Source organism: Molothrus ater, chromosome 2, assembly GCF_012460135.2.
Source record: "Molothrus ater isolate BHLD 08-10-18 breed brown headed cowbird chromosome 2, BPBGC_Mater_1.1, whole genome shotgun sequence".
In the NCBI taxonomy this organism is placed as follows: Eukaryota; Metazoa; Chordata; class Aves; order Passeriformes; family Icteridae; genus Molothrus; species Molothrus ater.
In genome coordinates, this window is record NC_050479.2 from 33,498,167 (window position 1) to 33,520,366 (window position 22,200).

General features: G+C 36.6%; 1 protein-coding gene across 1 annotated transcript in view; it reads right to left on the reverse strand.

The window, feature by feature from the left end:
* HERC2 (HECT and RLD domain containing E3 ubiquitin protein ligase 2) overlaps window positions 1-22,200 on the reverse strand; it is a 104,107-nt gene that overhangs the window by 43,832 nt on the left and 38,075 nt on the right. The window contains 32 exon segments of the mRNA XM_036387038.2: window positions 1,012-1,154; window positions 1,314-1,581; window positions 1,787-1,929; window positions 3,298-3,441; window positions 3,982-4,117; window positions 4,799-5,029; window positions 5,262-5,458; window positions 5,551-5,598; window positions 5,601-5,697; window positions 7,321-7,505; window positions 8,064-8,246; window positions 8,836-9,028; window positions 10,290-10,477; window positions 11,310-11,501; window positions 11,930-12,081; window positions 12,580-12,716; window positions 12,807-12,980; window positions 13,488-13,624; window positions 14,244-14,439; window positions 14,562-14,689; window positions 14,786-14,918; window positions 15,790-16,004; window positions 16,617-16,767; window positions 16,878-16,981; window positions 17,089-17,259; window positions 18,092-18,277; window positions 18,534-18,689; window positions 19,059-19,243; window positions 20,153-20,331; window positions 20,824-20,948; window positions 21,023-21,251; window positions 21,870-22,070. Coding sequence (XP_036242931.1) covers window positions 1,012-1,154; window positions 1,314-1,581; window positions 1,787-1,929; window positions 3,298-3,441; window positions 3,982-4,117; window positions 4,799-5,029; window positions 5,262-5,458; window positions 5,551-5,598; window positions 5,601-5,697; window positions 7,321-7,505; window positions 8,064-8,246; window positions 8,836-9,028; window positions 10,290-10,477; window positions 11,310-11,501; window positions 11,930-12,081; window positions 12,580-12,716; window positions 12,807-12,980; window positions 13,488-13,624; window positions 14,244-14,439; window positions 14,562-14,689; window positions 14,786-14,918; window positions 15,790-16,004; window positions 16,617-16,767; window positions 16,878-16,981; window positions 17,089-17,259; window positions 18,092-18,277; window positions 18,534-18,689; window positions 19,059-19,243; window positions 20,153-20,331; window positions 20,824-20,948; window positions 21,023-21,251; window positions 21,870-22,070 — 5,307 coding nt within the window.

Sequence of the window (22,200 nt, forward strand, 5' to 3'; positions counted from 1 at the left end):
TTGTTGAGAGAGGAAAAAAAAAAAGAAGTGGTAAGTGGTAATCTCTAACCTGAAGTTTACTAACTTTTCTTTAGATAGAACAATGAGATTTAAAGTACTCCTTTAGAAAAATAAGCTTAAAAATTAAATTGTATTTATTAAAAATTATTCTTTTCCAGATTTGATTAGCTTAATTTTTTTTAAGAGAACTACTACATTCCACCTGTAAGGACAATTTTCAGAAAACTTTGTTCTGTTTTGAGGATTAAATGGGTTTTTTTCATAAAAGGCAATATATAGCAGTTTTTCACTGCAATCCTGATAAAGATAGCAAAAGCTGTCAAGTTAATTTCCTTCAAAATATAATGCATTAATTTAAATTACAAAATCCCACATGTGAATGAAAACTCAACATAAGTCCTTCAAGGATAAACAGAAATATGAAATCCATTTAATTATATTGACAAGTCCTTTTTTGAAAGAGTTCTTGAAAGTCAACAGAAGACTAACACAAATTCACATTAAAGCTAGCACACTCAATAGGCACTGTAATGGTAATTTTATCATCAGTAAGTAGAAAAAGTTTTTATGAGGAAAAGGCTAAGTTATTTAATAGACTATTTTTGCCATTTATTCACTGGTTCTTAAGTCCTTCCTTGTAGTCCATATGTTTGTTTTTCAGACCAAGGGTAAGGAGAAGGGAGAACTCCTTCACCAATAATACACTATAACATCAACTATTTTTATAGAAACTAAGACCATCTATCAGGAATATTTGGAACTACCACCTGCATGGTGAAACATCTACCTGCGTTCTACTCCTCCCTGTGCTAACTCAGAAACTGTTTATGGATTATCCTCCATTGTTTAACGTCATGTATTAGAAACACAGGGCAAGCATGATCCTTGATACTGTTCTGAAAGCTTGGGGCAGCAGGTTGTCCTTGTACTCTCACCATTTTCCCAAAAAGGGAAGAATTACAAAATTTGCAGCTAGCTAGCATAACTTAGGTTTACTAAGTTAATACTCACAACAGGACAAGCAGCTTCAGCTTCTTCCACTTCTTCTGCTATTTCCTCATCTGAATATTCATCAGAGATAGTATCAGCATCAGAAAGATCCGTGATTTGAACATCAGGGTGATCCAACAACCAGCCAACTAGGGCTTCCACTCCTAACACAGAAAACAAACTCAGCTTGTCTCCAAGGAATTCTCTGACATTGTTAAGATTGTATCCAAAAAGAAGACAACTTCTCCCTCATAAGTACTTTTTTAATCAGCTTACAACTCTTCTTCTCCTTCTAATATTATTTGTTTTACTAAACAAAATACCTGGTAATCCAGAAGCACTTCCAGACGTTCCCGACAGAGATTTTAGTGCAAATTCTATGTTTTTCCTAGGAAAGCCCATTTCCATTAGTTGAACTACAATGGGGAGGGGTGGAATTGGAGACTGCTTGCGTTTCTTCACTTTTGTGGGTCGGATATGTTGCACTGTGATGGGTGTTGTAGCTTCACTAGAGCTGCAGTCTTCAAACAGTGGAGTTGAAGGATGTGTAGATTCTACAGCCAGATACTGGCACACTGCCAAAGCAGCAGCCTAGAGGAGAACAAATCAATCAGTCCAAGCAAAACAAGAATATTTAGTACGTTCGTGTGTGTGAACATGCAAGCTTTAAACATTATTTGCCCAAAAGGGTTCAGAGTCACTTCTTTTTTAAACCTATAGTTTAATAAGTTTCAACTGGAATGCAGATTACACAGAGTTATTTCTCAGGTTACTTAGCAGAAATCACAGACTCTACCTCAAGCTCCTGTTTGTCAAATATGGCTTTCACAGGTGATGGCTGCGTAGCAGCTGACAAAAGCTGCTGCAAAAGGATCATGGGAGGCTGAGGTCCTTCAGGAGACATATCTCCTATGTCTGGAGAGGCAGCTGCTCCATCCTCTTAAAGAAAAACATGATTTTAACCAAAACCATGCAACATGGTCAATCAGAAGACTTATTCTAGGGTTTATTGTTATTTCTCACATATCTCTTCTCCCAAGATACAATGCATTTAAGATTAAGCCATTTGTACCACAATCTCTGGACAAAAGAAGCAAGTACAAAATTTATAGATAAACAATATATTTATTAAAATACACCTAAGACAGGTCTAACAGAAACTACTCAGTGGACAGTGAATTTACACCTTGTGTCTTTTGACACCTTTTTTTGCAATAAGACTATTAGCTAGAGATACTTCCATGATAAACTACTTGATACAGATAACCAAGAACTTTAGTGACCCCTGGATTTCCTTCAAAATTTAATGCATTAATTATAGGAGTTATTTTCCCTATAATGTACATCTTAGGAAGAGATCCCTTTAGGTATCTTTGTCCCTTCAAAATAGGATAATTTTATTGAACCAACTAGCTCACAACTCTGCACCTTTCATATTTAATTTTGTATTGCTGTTGGCATAAACATTCATGTTTCCTAAATCTTTACAGTGACTACCACATGAAAATGTTCTCTCGTCATTAAGCAATAACAAAACAGTTAATAGTCCTCAACATATGTTGTTCAGGTTAAAAAAAAGTGTTACTTTTTTTTTCCCCTTTAAAAATGATGGTAAGAGTGAAACGCTGCTCCATTCCTAAAAAAAACCTGTAGATTCAGTTGACTTAAAGTCTGGCAATTGACAAAAAAATCCTACAAAAATATCCATATAAGACAAATATATTGTTATATTTTAACATATTGCATGCTTCCCAAATACCCAATGAATTATTACATACTCCAAAGGCATTGATAACTATCTCAAAAGCTGACATAGTTATTGTATTTATTTTTATATGCAGAGTGCAGGTAGAAGAAATAATTCAAATTATTAGAACTACAGCTGTTTCAACTCCTTTAATATTATGATTAAGAAATTATATTTCTATACTTGTTTCACTGGAAGCTGCAAGACATCTGAATGCCAATTTTAACTTTTGAAGCAGAAAAATAAAGCCACTGCAAAAAGTATTAAGTATTTTTTAAATTACTTACAAAGCTTACCAACTATAGAAGACCTACAAATTTAGCTAACTCCATTACTTAGAGCTTCAAACACTTGATGATGTTCTTGGTTTTCAAAACTTAAGTTAAAAAGTCAAAATCTTTTTAACATAGAAGCTTGAAACACACAAGAATTTTAATTTTTAATCTTTACAGAGAAAACTGAATTTCTACTGTCCAATTGCCACTAGCAAGGGTTATGGTCACATACTCTATCTACCATCTGAACAAAGACCAGCACAGTCAGGTAGCACTCCAGAATACCTGCAGGATTTGATGCAGATTCCTGAACAGCTGGCTGAGATAAGATCTGCCTGAGTGTATCCTGGTGAGAAAGCAGAGCTCGTCCAGCTTTTAGTATGTACAGCTTTAACTGCTGGCACCGCAGCAGATCCAGATCAACTTGACCTAGCAGAAACATTAAGCAGCCATTAGTGCTAGAAATCTCTTGTATTAGGGAAGATTATGATTCATACAACCTCAGCCCAAACATCAGTTTACATCTTAACTCACTGTGTCCTGCTCACATGAGTCAGTTTAAACAGCAAATGGATCAAAAGCCTGCACACATTGTATGACTCATGCTGTTAAAAATACTGCCTTCCTACTTTTCACAACCTGGACAATCATACAGCTGATTGATAACACAGTAAGTGCAGCTAGAGATGTTACTTGGATCTGGTATTTTCAACAACTCAGTAGAGTAAGATCAGCCCCAAACCTTATTTATATTTTCCCATCAAAGATATTTCACCTTATACTGCAGAGCAATTCACCATCTAGCTAAATTTGTCTTTTAAGTGCCTGTTATCCACTGCTGAATAACAAAACAGGTAAGGTTCCAGGACACCCTTTTCCTTATCTATGTTTGCTGATACTAGTATTTTTCTCAGAGCATATTCATCTACTTCCGAAGAAAAAAAAACAGCAAAAAGCCCCCAACTGTACCTGAAAGACCTTGATTGGGAGACTTCATTCTTTGTTTTTCTATTTTACTTCCAGCCAAATTCACTAGCTGAGCCCAAATGGATAGCATAGGTTCAGTGAAAGGCAAGTTGTTCACATTAAAAGCCACAACTGGAAGCTAGACAGTGGGAGAAGAATCAAAAAACAAGAAAAAAACCTAAAAAAAACAGGTAGGCATTTTCCTAAAATCTCACAGAGTCACTAAATAGTTTCAACGGTTATTAACTGTGGGAGAGGAAAAGTTGCATTTGTGTTACTGCTCTTGACCAGGAAAAACTAGAGGGTATTTCTATTCCCTACACAGCTCCTAAGCCTGTACTTGTACCACCCAATTGCAGGCCTTCTTGGTGAGAAAGCAGAACAGAGTCAGAGCAAGAAAGAACTCCAGACTCTGAAGCAAGCCAAGCATAATGTGCTTTCACTAAAGTCATATCAACGAAATCAAGATTCAATTGCAAATACCCAAGACTTTCTAAGATTACTTAGCAAATCAGGTTAAATAGAAAGCTCCTCTCATCTAAGAGCTATAAAACACATTAAAATAACTTGGGGCTTGACCTCAAATCAAACAACTCCAGCTTAAACCCCTCTTCCTTTCACCTCCCCAGCAAATGGGAATCCCAGGATGGGATTTAAAGGTCCTACAGAGGTTTGCATGAGGACCATCTTAGACATGCATTCAGAGCATTGTGTGTGTTAAATGTCAGTGTATTTAGCCAATGAAGAACTAATGTTTTCTTTGGTCCATATCAGAGTTTCACACTTTCCCAGTGTTGAAGCCTTAATAAAACAAACTCACTGGTTTCAGTTGATTCAGAGGGCACACTCTGCACGTCCGCATGTCGTAGAACTGCACAGTGATCTTCCCTTTCGGGGTGATGCGTGTCACCGTGCCTTCTCCAAATTCATCATGAACTACTTGTCCACCCAGTCTCAAGCGACTGTCTATGCCACCAATCACAGCCAAGACTGCCATCAGAGCTCCCACCTCTGGATTCTCAGTGTCAGGGAAGTAGTCATCCAAAACAGCCTAACAAAGAACAATAAAATTTAACTGTAGGGAGAAAACACACCCTTCTATCTGCTTTAAAATACAAAGTTAATCACACATATTTCAACTTAAAAATTACAACACAAATATATATAAAAGTAGAAAAATGGTTTCAATATTAAGCTTAATATTGTTTACAAAGATTTAGTATTTATAATTTCAAAATAAATATTGCTATAAAAATGAGCTTATTTTAAAACGTGGAAACTACCCCTTCTGACTGTTTTCCTGCAAAGATGTGGGTGATGGAGGTTAGCTGAGAGTTGATGTACTTGTTTATGAGTCCATTCCACTGGCTGAGCGAATGCAGCGTCCTCAGCAGTGCCACTATCTCTTCTGCTAAAGTACTACTATGAGTGGCAGTTAGAGATGCTTGGGGCCTGGCCTTTCTCCTCCTCAGAGTAGATTCTGGAAAGACAAAGCAGTGGCAGAACAGTCATGAGTTTATTGCACACTTTTCCCATACAGAAAAACAAGCCACCGAGGGAAAATTCGTCTACCTCTGAGTAGTGGGATATCCGAAGAACAAGTACTAAGCAGGCTCCCAAAAATCCAAACAGTTTTTCCACGAGAAATTTCATGTCTCTTGACCTTTCATTTTTATCCCAGGATGGAAGTACTGCTTTCAATAAATGTACAGCAAGGATCTAAAAAGAGAACAAAATTAGTGTTATTCTAGTCTACATCACCAAATACTAAAGAAACTCTCAAACACATTAGGTACAGAAGAATGAAGTTTTTAAAGTTTGCTTTCCTTTGTAGTTATTTTTATAATGTTGATTTCTTTTGTGCTGTGAAAATTACAGAGTTACTGATCTTGAGTTTGCTAAGGGATATTTTAAAATGAGTGGATACAATTCAGAGCCAGTAACAATTTTACTGGCACATTATATTAGTGAACCAACCTCTTAGGACATGAGACACGCACACTGAGAAAAAAAACAAATAGGAAAAATAGGAATACAGAATGGGAAAGTTTGTTCAGACTGCAAATTCAGAAATTAGTACTAAGATGTACTTCAGAAAGAAAGTTTCCAAGTGTTCTGCAAAGAAGCTATAATAGTTAAAATTCATGAGATAAAAAGCTGAATGGTGGAAGGCAGGCAAAAGCAGCCACAGTGACAGTCAGAAGTAGGCACTGTGAAACCAGCACAGCACAGAAGGAACAGGCTGGCATCTCTGAACCCAGACACTCAGTGCAAGGTTGACAAGGACAGGGGCAGGTGCAGCACTGCAGTATCAAAGACCAGAGGTGGTTGCATATTTTGAGTCGGAGCACTTGAGGTTTTGAGCTTCCTCATCTTCCACCCAGAAGACCAATACAAGTGACTAACAGCAAAGATAACTCTCCTCTTGCAAACTTCTGCCAATAACATGTCTTTATAGAACTTCAAGGTCTCATCTTTTCGTTGTTCTTGACTTGGTACATGAAGTACACGAGAATGGTCATTTCTCTTGAGTATTCCCTGGACAGCACAGATGACTCTACTGCACTAAGTCCAGGATGATAACAGAAATCTCAGCATATTAAAAATACTGGTAAGAATTTACTGCAAGATCACACAAAAATGAACAGGCCTTTATGAACAGGGCCTTATGATCAATAAATGTTGATTAGCTTATCAAGGAAAAGAATAAGATGATCTTTTGATCCCCAAGCCTTAAAATTTGGCAGTTATTCCATAAAAACTTTTCTTTTCAGTCTCATGTAAAAGGCACTAACAAGATGCTAAGGAACAGCAGAAGAGGAAAAAAGAGATAAAAAATAAAAGAAGAAATGAGAAAAGGGGAAAGATGCCAAGGGAAATACAATACCAAAATAAGATGCAAAGATGTAGCTTCTTAATAAAGACTGTAATTTAAATATTAACAGTTTCCAATGGAAATAGGGGCAGTAGACAATACATAATTTGGTAACTTTAAAGGAAATGTAACTTTTTCCTAACCATATACTTGTTATTCTTTCATTTATTCAACTTGTAGAAAATGTTATACGGGAGTTTCTGAAGTACAGTTCTGGAACACAATTTTGACCTTTCTTTCAATAGAACAAGGGAGTCCATAGTATCCTGAAGGCTCAAAATTCAAGAGGTGTAAATTTAAAACAGTAATTCCTAAATATTAAGAAAATGTTATCTTTTTCCCAACTAACTAAAATCTAATTTATGGACACGTCACAGTTGTTCTGTAAAATATACCTTTCTTTTTAAGAAAACTAAAGTCTACTAATTTTATTGGCTATTGAAGTAATTTGGAAATGCACACATTACCTGTCTCTGTAGTGAAGCAGCAGTGAAAGATTCATGCCCCTCAACAATTTTCATTAGCAAAGTTATCCACTGAGAGGTACTCAGAGTGCTGCACATCTGAGGCATGAGTGCTATGCTTCGAATGAATCCCAACGTGCACCAACTCCTATGCTGTTCTTTATAAACTAATTTATTTGGCAAGGAAGCTACAAACAAAAAGATATATACATGTAACAGTTGACTTTTTCACCAGTTATGTAGTTCTCTATATCCTACACTGGTCTTTTTTGGACAAATCAGAACACCAAGCTGTTTCACTGTCTTTATGTGAACTGTTAATTTCAATTTGAGAGCCTGTAATTAATTTTATAAAATAAACCTTTAAAACAATTCTCATCATTACACTATTTCCTCATTTCAAAGTAGTTAACAGCATTACTTCTCAAATTACACGAAAGCTACGAAAAGGAGTATGACACACCCAGTCATACTGTTGTTGCCAAACACAAAAAGATTGCTAATAAATTGTCTAAGTCAACAATTCACATCTCATGCATTTCTTCTGCTTTTACTGTTTATATCCTAAGAATGCACAGGATCACCTACAGTACCTTTAAAAATTACGATTTTAAAAGCTCTGAAAATGCATTTTCCAGCCATTGGCCTTAAAAGGATTAAAAACTAGTAAGAAAAGATGTACAAACTTACAAGACAACAAAGCACAAGACAAGCACAGAGCTCAGTGAGACTGCTGCTGTATATACCTGATTTATCTATTGTTCCACTCTCCACAAGCATGCGGAGGAGCCCACACAAAGTCCGAGTAGCATCACTCTGCATGACTTCAGCATGGACACCAGCAGAGAGACACAGTGTCTGCAACAGGTTCACAGTACTCGTCAGCATCATGGAAGTAGGGTGGAGATTCCTTTCAACTTGCTCTCCTTCTGAAGGGGGACACAAAAGGCAAAGGAATACATTAATACTGAGTTACTTTATTTCACGAAGGTTCTCAAACAAACATTTTGTGAATGATTTGTCATAAATAGTTTCTCTGAGATGATCTGACATGAAGATTCCTTACTGCCAACTAAGTAGTGCAAAATATAAACCAGGTGTTTTGCACATATATTTTCAAGTTTTTTTCTAGCAGTACCCAGCTGAAAGGAATTCCAAAATATTGCCAAGAATAGGGAAACACTGACTAAATGTATAATTAGACCATATATAAAACCCACTTCAGAATGTTATTAACATATGTTAAAATAGATACCTCCAGGTATCTGTAACTATTTCAACCAAATAATATTATTTCCTCTGACCCGTGAATATGCAACAATGGGACACCATCTTGCGTATCTTCCTTTTTCACAGTAAAGTTACATTAAGGAATATTCTGGTCAGAAGTGCACACCTATTAAATGAATCTTCTTTGATGAAGCACTTGCTCCTGTGAAAAAACTATTTTATAATACAAGATACCAATTTTAAAATTCAATAAAACTGTGTCTCCACATTTTTTTTTTTTTTTTTTACCAGAATCATCCTCAGTGTCTGAATCCTCTGTTGTGGGCTGCGTTGCAGGTGGTGGCTCAGCTAGTTTGAGATCGTATTTTCCCTCCTTTCCCATTCTGTAAGAATTTGTACTTCCAGTATCCCACTGCACTCTAATCCAGCCATCTTCTCCCAGTTCTCCAATCACACGACCCAAACCTGGTGTGGGTCCATCCTGACAGAAGAGAGAGGTTCAACTTACTCAATCAACAACATTAATTCATACCAAAAGCTCATAAAATAATAATGCAATTGCTCTTTTTTGCTGCTAACCTAATGATTAGGCAGTAAACATTCAATGGGGTTTCAAAAATCAAGCATGAAGTTAGAAAGCATTTCACAATTTTCAAAAGAATGACCCCAGTAAGCTGCATATTTGGACACTCATGATTAGATCTCTTTTACTATGTCTTACATAAGTAGAAGTTATGTCCTATATAGTTGGAAATGGATACTATTATAGCATAGTTTTAAATTCAGTTCCTTCAGGAGATAAGGACGCACACAAAGACCCTCTGATGAAGGTCAGAGAGTCTGCCTCAGTACATGGAGGAGGACCAAAGTTTATTCTACCTCTTCTGTCAACTATAAATTCTGACAGAAGGTAACTGAGACCCTCATTGAGCCCTATTATTGACTTAGGCACCCCTCAGCATGCAGATGAAGGGAAACATGGGATGTGTAATAATGCACATATGGCCAAAGTCACCAAACCCCATCTAGAACACGATTGTTCCATCCCATTCGGACAGGCCAAAATTTACAGTATAGAAAAGAGTGGCTGCAGGGGCAAGAAAGGGCTGGAGGGGGAAAACCCTGCCTGCTCAAGATCTGTTAACAAACTACATCTCTCTTCTTTTCCCAAAGAGAAGCCTTTATGTGAGCTTTGCATCTCCAACAGCATTGGAGCACACCTGGAAATATTAATTTACATACAGATATATGTGTGTGTGTGTGTGTATACATGTATATATAGTGCTATTAGATCTCTTGCTATGCTTTGTGTCACAACACATACTAACACTCTGTAGTTAGAGCATTTATCACCAGCAATCCTGAGCCTGCTTTTCTGGTGCTTCAAGTAACCATATTACTTGTGAGCTGGGATCATGCAAGTCCTTACTGAATCCATCAGACCTACAGAACTGCACTGGGAAGCTGCACTATTTGTGCTTCTGTGCTCATGCAAGTTCTCCTCCAAACTCAGACTTACAATGCTAGACTGGGCTACAATCAGAATTCAAGCCCAGCTGCAACCAGCTCCTCTGATCTCCGAGGACCAGCTGAAATGCAAGGTTTATTTTCTGTTATCCTTAATTCAACATTTGGAGTGTAAAATGCCCTTAAGTTTGATGGACCAGAAACTTCACAGACAGTCTGTTGAACAGAGACTTTAGATAATAACACACCCAAAACCTGTATTAAAGAAATTGTACCTGGTCACCCCATTTCCAGTCTACCCCTCTGACCACTCTGGTACCAATTTTCATCATGGCTGCCAGCTCTGGTCCAGAAACAGGGAGCTGAACAGGTGTAGTTTCCTTTCTTGACTCCTCTAGGACCGTGGCTGAAGCCCCATGAGAAGAGGCAATCATATCCTCCTCAATATTATCAGAACTGGGTCCTAACAAGGAAAAAACACAAAAGAGGTTTTATCCAGCTACACATGTATATATGTACCTATATCACATGAAAAATTACAGGCACATAAACCTTGTAATATAAAAGCAGCAACAAAGATGAAACCTGACTAGCAGGTGATAAGCCAAATGACCTTTTAGAAAACTGAAGTGTAATGGTTTTGAATGCAAAGAAATTGAAATACTTAATTTTGAATGAAAAAACAAGTGACAAGTAAAAGACATTAATAATGATGACTCAATTGGCTCAATGGTTCTACAAACAGAATTTTTTTAGAAACTTTTGGTGCACACTTCAGTTAAACACAAGTTACAGGAACAAATGTTTGCTATTAGATAAGAAAACTAAGAGAGAAAAACCACAGCAATTTGAATCATAGCGAAACACACCAGAGAACTTCTATAACAGAACAAAGAAAGCTTCAAGCTTAAATATGCAGACTGGCAACATTTTTCATATGTAGAACAAATTAAATAGAGAGTAGAGATTAGGCAGTTTTTACTACTTTAATTTTAAATTTTCCATTTTTAATTTAGTTGCAACAGTTCCACCAAAACTACACATTAACTAAAATTTAAGAAAAGGCTGGCCAAAGCAAACAATAAAAAAAAAGATTGAATAAAGACTGCAATTAAATTAACCTCCTTCTCAATCATGCTTGCAGATGTGGTTTTTGTATCAGGGTAAAGGTAAATAGCATTAAGCACTATCTTCAAGCAGCAAAGTGATTCTGTAATTTGTGTATACCAACAGGTAGAAAACACAGGGAATTTGTAAAGCAAATGCTTTCTCCAAGTAAGAAAGAAGAACTGTACCTATCAGCCGCAGCGTGGTTTGTGTCAAGGCCAGCATGCCAGAATTGAGGAGCAGGCTCAGGGTATTTGCACCATGCTGCAGGGTCAACATGTTCAGCATGACCAGCAGAAAACGTGCTTGGGGAATGGTTCCAAGACTTGGTCCTGCTGGATTCTCATTAGTAATTGTTTGAAGAGGAACAGGCTGCAGACCTAGTTTAAACGTAATATAAACAACAAAGTCAGCTGACATTTGGGAGCTACAATAAAATAAGTTATAGATTCATTTGTTTGATTGATGGTTTAAATTATTTTTTATTCCCTGCTTGTCTTTGAGAACTTAAAAGCAGAAGTTCCAAGAAACTGACTAATTTGTATTATAATGCTAAAATGTTACTAATGAGTAATCAATCACCTGTTGCTGGGAAATCACCAATATACTCAAATACTGAGAAGTGAGTTAACACAGGGTCACGGTGGGAAGGTTGGAAAAACACACAGAAACAAACACAAAGTAATTCTCAACACAAATCAAGGGAACTGATTTCAACAGCCCAATTATTTGGAACTTTAAAAAAAATGCAATAATATTAATGTAAAGCAGTTTTCTCCACAGAAAACAGCAAGGAGATGAGATTCACCTAGTTCTTTAAACTTTGCATTAGCATCCAGCAGGATGTTCCGGACATTCTGAATAGCCCAGGCGTACAACTTCCCAAAAGTTACTTCCAGCAGCATTCGGTTAAACGGCGGGATCAGATCAACATCCTTCAGGCAGTCGGTAAGAGGCTCTCTTCAAAGAAAACCAACAACAAAAATAAGTATTGTTCTCTTATTAAAGAATTGTGGAAGTGATAGTGGGGCCCCGGAAAATGTTAGACTCTGAAATGTTAGGCTTTGTGTTTTTCCATATCATTGCACCTGCATAAGCAGTATGATAAATGATATAATTGTTAGATGTGATGATTGTTTAGTAATGAAATATAATTATTGTATAATCATAAGAATAATCATGAGAAACTATGTTAGAAATTTAAAGGTGGGCCATGAGGAGCCATGCTTGGCTGAAATCTATGTATACAATAGAACAATATAAGTTTAATAATTAACATGAAAGTTATATAACGATAGAATATAAAAACGTGTTCATCCCAAATGCATGTCGGAGTCAGATTTGGGTTGAATACCCCTGACACCCAGAGCTCTTCAATAAAAAGCACCTACATATAATCACTCTTGTGATTCTGTGTTTCTGAATGCTAACAGAAGCAAAAGCAACAAGAAGTTTTACCCTATATTGGCTCCTTCAGGGATAAGCCTCTGCCATCCACAGAACATGGCATACTGCACAGATGGGAGCAAAAAATTTTTAGCTGACAATTTCAGAATAGTGTCTATTCCCTCCAGACGAACTTCTGCTCTTTCCAACTGTCAAAGGGAAAAAACAAATTGTCATACTTATGTAAATTGCTAATAACTGTCAGAATTATGTAAGTGGCACATTTTTGTTCATGTCACCTGTTTTAATAAACATTTTCTCATTTTTTCTACATCCACTGGCTCTTCTTTAAGTGCAAATTCAACAATGGTGTTAAGGAGGGCAGACTGTGGATATAAGCCTTGAACATTTTGCTTCAGCCATTTGTATTTGTGGACACCTGTAACTGTACTCAAAATTGGCTGCCACTTATCCTGCAAAACAAGAAGGTAGTATGTCAAAACTTTTTAAACAACTTTAAAATACTGAAAATGTAAGTTATTTCATGCAAAACAATTTCCAAATTTAAAATACTGAGGGGGGGGGCTGAGGGGAAAATGAAAACTTCTTAAAAGTCAGGAAAGAACTTAGTATTATTTTAATCATTATCATTTTTACTACTGCTACATAAAATTTCAAATGTTCAAATGTTGAAAAAAGAGGAAGTAACTCAACATTTTATTTTGAAATGAAGCTTTATCTAAGATTATCAATAATTTAAAAATTAAAGAAGGTATATTCACATATGCTAAATACATAGTACAACCTTATCTTTAAAAATCATTCCAGGCTTCACTGAAACAACATGTCACACTTAATTATACACAGTAAACACCATTATCAGAACATTAAATGTCAAGTTATAGGAATCATGCTTTAGCTCATTCTTTTCTCTCTTGTTATTTTTATTGACAAGGTTGATTCAGAATCTAATATCCTACCTTGGGTGATTTGATTGGTATGGGCTTTTTATCTATAGGTACAGGACTGTGAGGTACCACACAAGATTCTTCTAAATCACTCTCTTCATTTCCTATTTTGGATTCTTCTACATCAGCAGATTCAGATTTTTTTGGCACTGTAAAAAAAAGTATTCTTTTTTCATACAGTACAGTTAGATTTTCAGGTCGCATTTTTAGGTTTAGGTTTTCAGGGTCGCATTTTTAGGTTTGTATGATAATCTAAGCACACACAATTCCTAAGATCTGTTTGTAATAGAATTGAAATGCATTCTTGGAGAAGTCTATGTCCAGCTATTACCAAATGAACTCTGGTATTACCTGCAGTATGCTTTTACCTTTATAGACAAAATTGAAAAGCCCTTTGGTGACTGTTCACCACATTAATTTCCAGTTATATCACTGTCTGACTACACTTTAATAAAACTCGATTTCTAAAAAGATGTCACTTCCAGTGGTATGTTACTAAAACCAATGCAGAAGGTCTGATATTGAAGGATCATTTTTAATACACTGGAACATGAAGAAACACATCTCAACTAAACTTGACACATTAGTTTGCCAGTTCTTGCTGTAGGATCTGACATGCAACCTCTGGTTTAGAAAACTTCATGAAAAAGCAGCAGAAAGCAAATGGCTTTGATGCTTTATCTAAGGAGAGTCTCATGTAGCAGCAAACCTTGAAATAAGATGGATTCCCACTGTTTCAAAGAGAATACAACACTAATTCTACCTTACCTCTTTTTTTCCTTTTTTCTCTGATGATTTTCTGAGCTACCCTTCTCCATCGGGGCAAGGAACTAAGAAGTTTAAATTTGGACATTATAGAGAGATCATTGCAAACAGCAGGACGCAGCTCATTGAATAAGAATCTCAAACGCTCAATGACAGGAGCACAAACTTCCTTGTAAGAACGCCCTTGTTCCTGATGTGTCTACAAAAGACATTGAAAGATTAAATTACTCCATAATGCACATTAAAATGAACAATATATAACTTTTTAATAAAACACTTCAAATGAAAATTAATCTTAACATCAGCAGCTAAGAGGCTTACCTTAATCAGTGAGCATTTTGCTTGGTAGACAACACGACACACATCCACTACAGATTTTGGTAAGGTTTTGTGCTTTACCTGGTCAACTCCAAGGGTACCAGGATGAACAAGAGACAGTGCTACATGACCTTAATGGGAAAAGACAGTGTTTGAATATGCATCTCCAAAGCCATCAGAAGCAGAGTTTAAACTGGCCAAAACAATCACACCACAGGCCTACCTACCCAAATCTTCATGCTTCAGAAGACAGCACAGTAACAGACGTCCTACTTCTTCCACAGGATGCTCAGGAGGGAATGTGATTGGTGTTGTTAAGTGACACTGTTTACAGTATCTCTCTATTTGACACAAGAAGTCCTAAGAAAATACACAACAGCCTCTGTTTAACTTCATTTTCGAATACAATGTAAGCACTCAAAACACCACAGGCAGCATTTAAGTAACACTGAATAAACTCCACAATCTGAACTAACATACCTGAGATACAATAGGCAGCATGTGCAATTTAACACACAGCAACTACAACCCAATCCTATAAATACCCTACATCCTTTCTCAGGAGAAACATGACTCAAGGAATAAAGCTTCTACTGCTTTGATCTCTTCATGAGATAGTCAGGTCACCTAACAAAATTTTCAATTGTCTTCTGATAAATCATGATTGATCATCATCACTATACCTAAAGACTTCTTTGGGGTTTTTTGTAATAAAGGAGCTGAACTCAGAGGGTTAGAAAATTTGAATGTGTTACAAAAGATAGTGATCAATGTAAATCACAAGGTTATTCATAATAGTGATAATTCTAACCTTGTGAAACCTGAACCTCAAGGCCCAAAGGGATTTTAAGACAAAGGCATATGTGAATCTGAAACATAAAATACACTTGCATCTTGACAAAAAAAGATCCATCTTATTTCAACTGAAGGTGAGCAGGATCTCTCAATGTTACTGAAACTTGACATGAGAAGTAATGCATTACCATTTTTTTTGTAAGAATATTCAAATTTTTTAGTTCTCCCACTCAAAAATTCTGAATAAATAACATACTGTTATGCTATTAAGTGACATATACACATCTTATTCATTAGTAGTACTCAACCATTCCTTTCACATAATGTAATTCTGAAATAACTTTTTCAATTGTTTTGCTATAACTTTTGGAGAATTTTCCTCATCACTATCACCCTTCAGAAACAGTATTTGTGCACAGAACTACTGAGGGCTTACCTTCACAGTGTGATCCTGAATATTATTATCTGCAATAGCTTGGAGAAAGGGTTGTGAATGGTCATTCAAAGTTAATCGATGTGTATATAGTTTTGATTTATTTGGGGTAGTGTTACCAGGTGAACTGCAATGGTCTTCATCTTTTTCCTCATTGTAACTGTAATGAATCTGACTAGTTTGCAAGCCTCCAGAAAAGATCGATGACTTCAACCATTCTAAAATAAAGGAAACATGAGTGAATATTCTGATCAAAGATAAGCTATCAAGACTCAATTTCCTCTAGTAAAATGTATTCACAGGCTTCAACAACATTTAGCAACTTTCTCATCTGCTGAAGCTTTTTCAAAGGAAAAAAAAAAAAGCTTCTGCAACCAAGAAATCATTAGCTAACAGGGGAGCTATCATATAGAGATATAGGGCCTTAGAAATTTTTCTGCTATTAATACTGAATTATACCTTCTATTCACCAAACCAAGACACCCAATAAGAAAATATCCAGTACCACATGAGTGACTCTTAACTGACAACAAATTGGTGAGATAGGAGACTGTGTAGCATCATTTTCTATTTTATGTTGCAGACTATGAAATTCTAAATTCAACTGCTCAAAATTATCTAATCCCTATTTAAATCTTGTTAAATTATTGGGATCTTGATGAGTGTGGTAGCTAATTAATTAATTAATTAAGAATACAGAACTCCTACAGAAGATAGCAAGACTAGAGAAGTGCTAAATTTTCAGTTAACTTATTTGTCCTTTGTCTTTTCCTCACATGCTTTGACAAGTATTTATCACTTAATAAAGCTCAAAATGACATCCTGCTTACTGGCACATTCAATTTCCAGAGGAGAAAGTGGTGTGCTCATTGCCAGGTAGGAAGCGTGCAGGCCAAGGAGAAGACCCAAATTCCGCTCTGTGTCTATCAGAGGCGATGACAATGTGCTGAGATCTGGTGTTGTAATCACTTCCTGGTCAGGCTGCACAAAAGAAATAGCAACTTTAAGTTAGAACTGAGCCCCAACAAGAAATCTGACAGTAAATCAATGCTTGACTTTAGTAAGCATTTACCCATTAGTAACATTTTTACCTCTATATATTGGCCAACACAGAAGGCGTGCATTGATTCCCGTGTGTCCTCAAACTGCAAAGCAGCTTCCAAAGCAACAACTGGGTCCTCACCAGCAAACTGAGCTAATGAAACAATGGGGTAGTCAATACAGTATCTAAACATTTTGTTAATTCCACCTGGTTTTGAAACAAAAGTAATTTGTGTCTTTAAGTCAAATGAAAATTCTCACCAAGTATGCTACTGCCAGTTAAAGACTGGGTTTGGAAGTCCTTTATATCATACACTTTGCCATCGATCACTGTCCAAAATCCTCCATCTTTGTTGTGGTTCTCTAGATCGGCCTTACGTATAAGTGTCACCTCCTCATTATTTCTGCAACTCTGGCCAGTAAAAAATGAACCTATCCATATAAAACAGAAAAGAGAATTTATCAACAGAAAATCAGAAAGTAAGGTGGTTTTCCTGAACATTCTTTAAATAGCTGCCTAATCCAGTTCTTCACATCTGTTCAAAAGCTGCTTATTTTTTAATATGCTCAAAAGTAAAAGCGGCTATTAGTATGTTCCTGTCTATGTATTGTGCAATTAAACTGTCTGAATACTGTGTTCTAATGCACTAATCTTTAATGTCACCTAGCATTGCCCAGCTATATAGCTGTTTTGTGTGGAGGTGGAGCAGAACAATCAGTTTGCTGGTAAATCACTGCTCTAATTGCTTCTTCCTCCAAATTACTTTGGTTTTATTACTCACTTGCCTGCAAGGAATTTGCTGTGTATTTCATTTCAGCTTAAATTCAGATTTTTTTAAATATAAAAGAAGCTTCTCTTTTAACCACAGACACAGCTCATAATACAAAGTGCCCAGAGAAAATAAGAATTCTTTATTTCACAGCTTTCACATTACTCATCCTTTGTATTACAGACAACTTAGTAGCAAAATGCCTAGATGTACTACTCAGGTTTTCACTGCAACTTTTCATACTCAAAATGTGAAATTATGTGAACTACTTCTTGAAAAAGCAGTATCTGTACTCTGCTTAATGCTACCTCTATATGTAACTTCCTTAAGAATGTACTGACAGAAATGAATACTGCCTAATGACTGCCATATAATTTGGTTAATAAAACTTTGTACTGTTAAGCAGGTTCCCTTTCCTGAGAGTAGTTCATGAACAGCCACCACTTTTATATAGCTACTTTATGAAAGCAGTCAAGATGCTGCTAAGTTCATACCCATTATTCCTGGCCATGCTAAATCCTCATTGTCATCCCTTTCCTTTCCAGGGGCTAAGTGGTTAAATCTGTCTAGATGTTCCAGCAAGCCAGCCAACAGAGGGATAGCACCAGCTTCCTGCATTAATCCAGCATTTTTACTGAGGAGTAGCACTATAGAAACCACCAATTCTGGAAGAAGAATGCCTAAAACAAAAAACGAACACAGAAGACACACTTAGTTCAAGTTCTACATTCATTGCATTGCAGAAGTAAATCATCACTAATATATTCTGCCTTGGACTAGCGTTGAGTACAAAGCTCTTGCCTTCCTCATTGAATTTTCCCTCCTTCTCTCCCATTAACCAAAAAAATTAAACTGACTCCTTGTTAGTAATTTAGAACTTTCAAGAAGGTCTTAAAATTCTGTGGAAGGGGAAAGAAAGAGGAAATAAACACCTACCTGTTAAATCTCCATCCACAACACAAGATACTTCTGCAAAATGCCTATGACTAGTACAAGCAATGCTGGTTGCCACAGGAAGTATATCACTAATGTGTGTGCACAGAAGAGCAGTGTATTTCTTCAGTAAAGAACCAACACCTAAGAGGTCAGGACCTGTGTAAAAATAAAGGAAGAGCACAGAAAACCATCACAAAGTCATATTTAAGAAACAGACTTCAAAAGCTAACAAACTCTTCTGAAATTATGCCACTGGATATTAGCACTAATTTAGGAAATCACGTATTTTTAAAAATTTATAAAAAGTTTATTATCTAGATCCTATTACCTAACCCCAAAAAAAATCACTTACAGTAAACAATGTAAATAAACTACTTTCAAACACTGTTCAGACAGCAACCAGGCTGATAAATGAGACAAGAAGATAAACTCAAATAAGAAACTGCTATCCTGTAAAAGCTATTACAGAAATACTTGGGGAGGGGTCAGATGTTATTTGCTTTTAATTTTAAAACCACAACTTACTGTATGTATTAGGGACCTGGCCAACACAATCTGCTGGGTAAAGTTTGCTAACAAGCAGACGCTGAAAACGGAGCAACAGGTCCAGAGAAGCAGATCTCTCCTTGCTATAAAGCTCTTGGTCCATGCAGGAAGAAATGCGACGAGCAACATCTTTTAGTTTGGCTATGGTCTGAGAAGCGATGTTCCTAAGCAGTACAAAAGTGTCACTTAAGGGGAGCTCAGAGTGAAGACAGTCCATGGGTCAAGCTTTGGCTGCAATTTTGCATAAATATCTAAGAAGCCTCTGCAAATTTTCTGCGCAGAACTTTCATTCCTCTGCACTGTAGTGCCCAAAAAGTCAATGGTTTTGTGACTACATTTTGATTAACAGGATTTGTAAAATACCTCAAGTTTGTGCTTTTTGTCATCACTCACTACAAAACACAATTTGACAATCTTTACTGAGAGCCTGCAGTGAAAGCCATGACACTATGTAGCTCAAAAGAGCCTCAGTATTGATTAATTTACATGGTTGCCATCACAATTAAGTGAAAAAGTAAACTCATAATTATTTTCTGCTATACATCCTCTCTGTTAAGTACTCCTTAGCTCCTCTGATTGATATAAAGCAGCTTTGTTTTCAGCACCTTAATTGGTCATGCACTCAAAACTCTCAGTCAAGAATTTAAAATGGAGGTTTCTTCCCCAATGACAGTCTCCTTGAGGCAGTTCTAAATAAATAGCACAAAATACTCAGTTCTAAACAGATTTGTGGTGATTCTCACACTTTATAAGGACAATCTTTTAAACATTTGTCCTGTATCTGGTACAAAAACTTTCAGATACTTCTTTCAGAGAAGAAGTATCAAAGTCCATAAAACCAAGTCAATCTTTCTAAATTGGGTAATTTAGTATAGAACATTGTTCCTTAGCAAACAGAGCAGAACTACAGACAAGCTACAAGAATGTTTAATATTTTGAATTCTGAAGAGCTAAAAATGCTAGCAAGAGACTTTATTTATTAAGCAAAATTAACCATTGTTTAGCTGACTAGTTTATAGAACATCTAAATACATATTCTGTACAAAAGTAAAAGACAAATTCAAAACAATTACCTTAGTAATTGCTGAATTAACTGAACTAATGGTAAACTTTGTTTTCCTGCAGATTCATAGATTCCAGTGTTAATAAGGTCTTTGTCCAATGGAGTTCTGCTCCTGTGAAGTGTTGATGCATTTGCTTCTTGTTCATCAATTTCTTTTTCTTTCTGTGCTTCTTTTTTTGCTTCAATATCCTAAAAAAGTAAATCAAGTTAGAGAAAACACACGAACTTCCACTATGATAATGAAACATTTTGCTAACAAGTACAACATGGTAATAAGATCAAGTTACTTTTACCTACAGAAAAAATGAAACAATTCCTACCAGATAAGACACATATTGTATATTCTGCAACAACCACATGGGCACACTTTTTAAAAAACAATTATAATTGTTTTTAATATAATTGTACAATTATAAAAAGAAAGGCAAAGTGAGGGATGAAGGTCGTGAAGGTAAAAACGTGTAGGGGAACTCCACAAAACCAGGGTGGACATATGCCAGTAGCTGCTGCACAGTACATAACTGAAGGCACATTTACTCTTGCATTTATATAAGTAACAAATCCAGTCTCCAGTCCCTGAAGAAGACTGAACTGCAAAGCTGATGAATAAATCCAGTCTCCAGTAACAAATCCAGTCTCCAGTCCCTGAAGAACCTGAACTACAAAGCTGATGAACCATACCTGAATTTCTGCAGTAATAGCAGCGTTCAGTGCAGACTCTAAACCTCCATCAGCCATCAAGCTGCCCACTAAGAGGTCAATCATAAATCTACGTCCCGGGCTGACATTCATTTCATTTCCTGAAACTAAGAATGGAAGAAGCCATGAATGGAGTCCAAACACAAGGCCCAAACAAGGAGGCTTCAGTGTGAGGACCGACCTGCACTGGGCAGGAGCGCTGAGAGCGCCCTGGCGCGCTCCTCGGCCGTGGGCAGCAGCACAGACCAGCCGCTCTGCAGCACCGCCTGCGCCGCCGACTGCACCGTGTTCAGAACCCCAGCGTTGCTGGCCAATGTTACCACTGTCTGCTTCAGGCTGTTGAGCAGGATGCTGCCCAAACCTAAGCCAAGGCATTCTGGATCCACCTGATGACTAATGGCAGCATGAAGCTGAAAAAAAAAAAAAAGGTAAATTTTAATTAATAAGTGATACGAACTTGTTGAGGTTGGCAGGAAGTCGCTCCTGGAGCAAGTAACTTCAGTGACCAAGATACAAACTTACACCTGCAAATCTGTAAAATTAAAGGGAAATGCTGGCTTGCCTACATCCTGAATTTACATACAAGATTATGAATGGTAGCTATAAGCCCCAAAGATCTGAAGTAAACCTAAAGAATAACTTAAACTGTTTCTGCGTCACTACATTATGCTAGAAAAAACAGCACATTTTCAGTGACTGTCAGACTCCAATTAAAGAGGTAATTCACTTTTAAATATGCTATTTAGAAATCTTAAAAATGCTCAGAATCTCTGACTGTACAATGCTTAATACATTTAGATATTGTTTTTATAGTTCCTTCTTAATGAAACTCAGAAGCTATCAAGAAAATCAAAAAACAACCACTAGATGCCAAATTTCAAAGAATATAAAATGATAGTGTAGTTACTTCACTTTTTAAAATCAATAGAAGTGCTTTAAGGCACATTAAAGGTCATGATTTCCATCCAAGCAACTTAGTGAAAACATTCAGCTCAATGACTGCTCAAAGTGTAAGAAATTGAAGGTACCTGAAGCCTTAGAAGATTTAATGTTGCCACAGCCATACACTCCTTTTCCTGAGGAGGGGGCCAGTCAGAGGACCCATCCATTCCCTCAGTCACTTGTCTCAGTAACAGATCCAGCTGCTCAAATGTCATGGGGCAAACATCCACCACAAAAGGTACTCGCAAGCCTATTGACCATTCTGAACATGATGACCAAGCAAAACTCTATAAATGGAAACAATACACAAAGTTCCACAGTTTGTTATTTTCTAAATATGACACTGACTACAGACAGGAGTGTAAAGCTAAATCTGCCTTCAAACAGTAATAGATGATTTGGAAATAATACCAACAC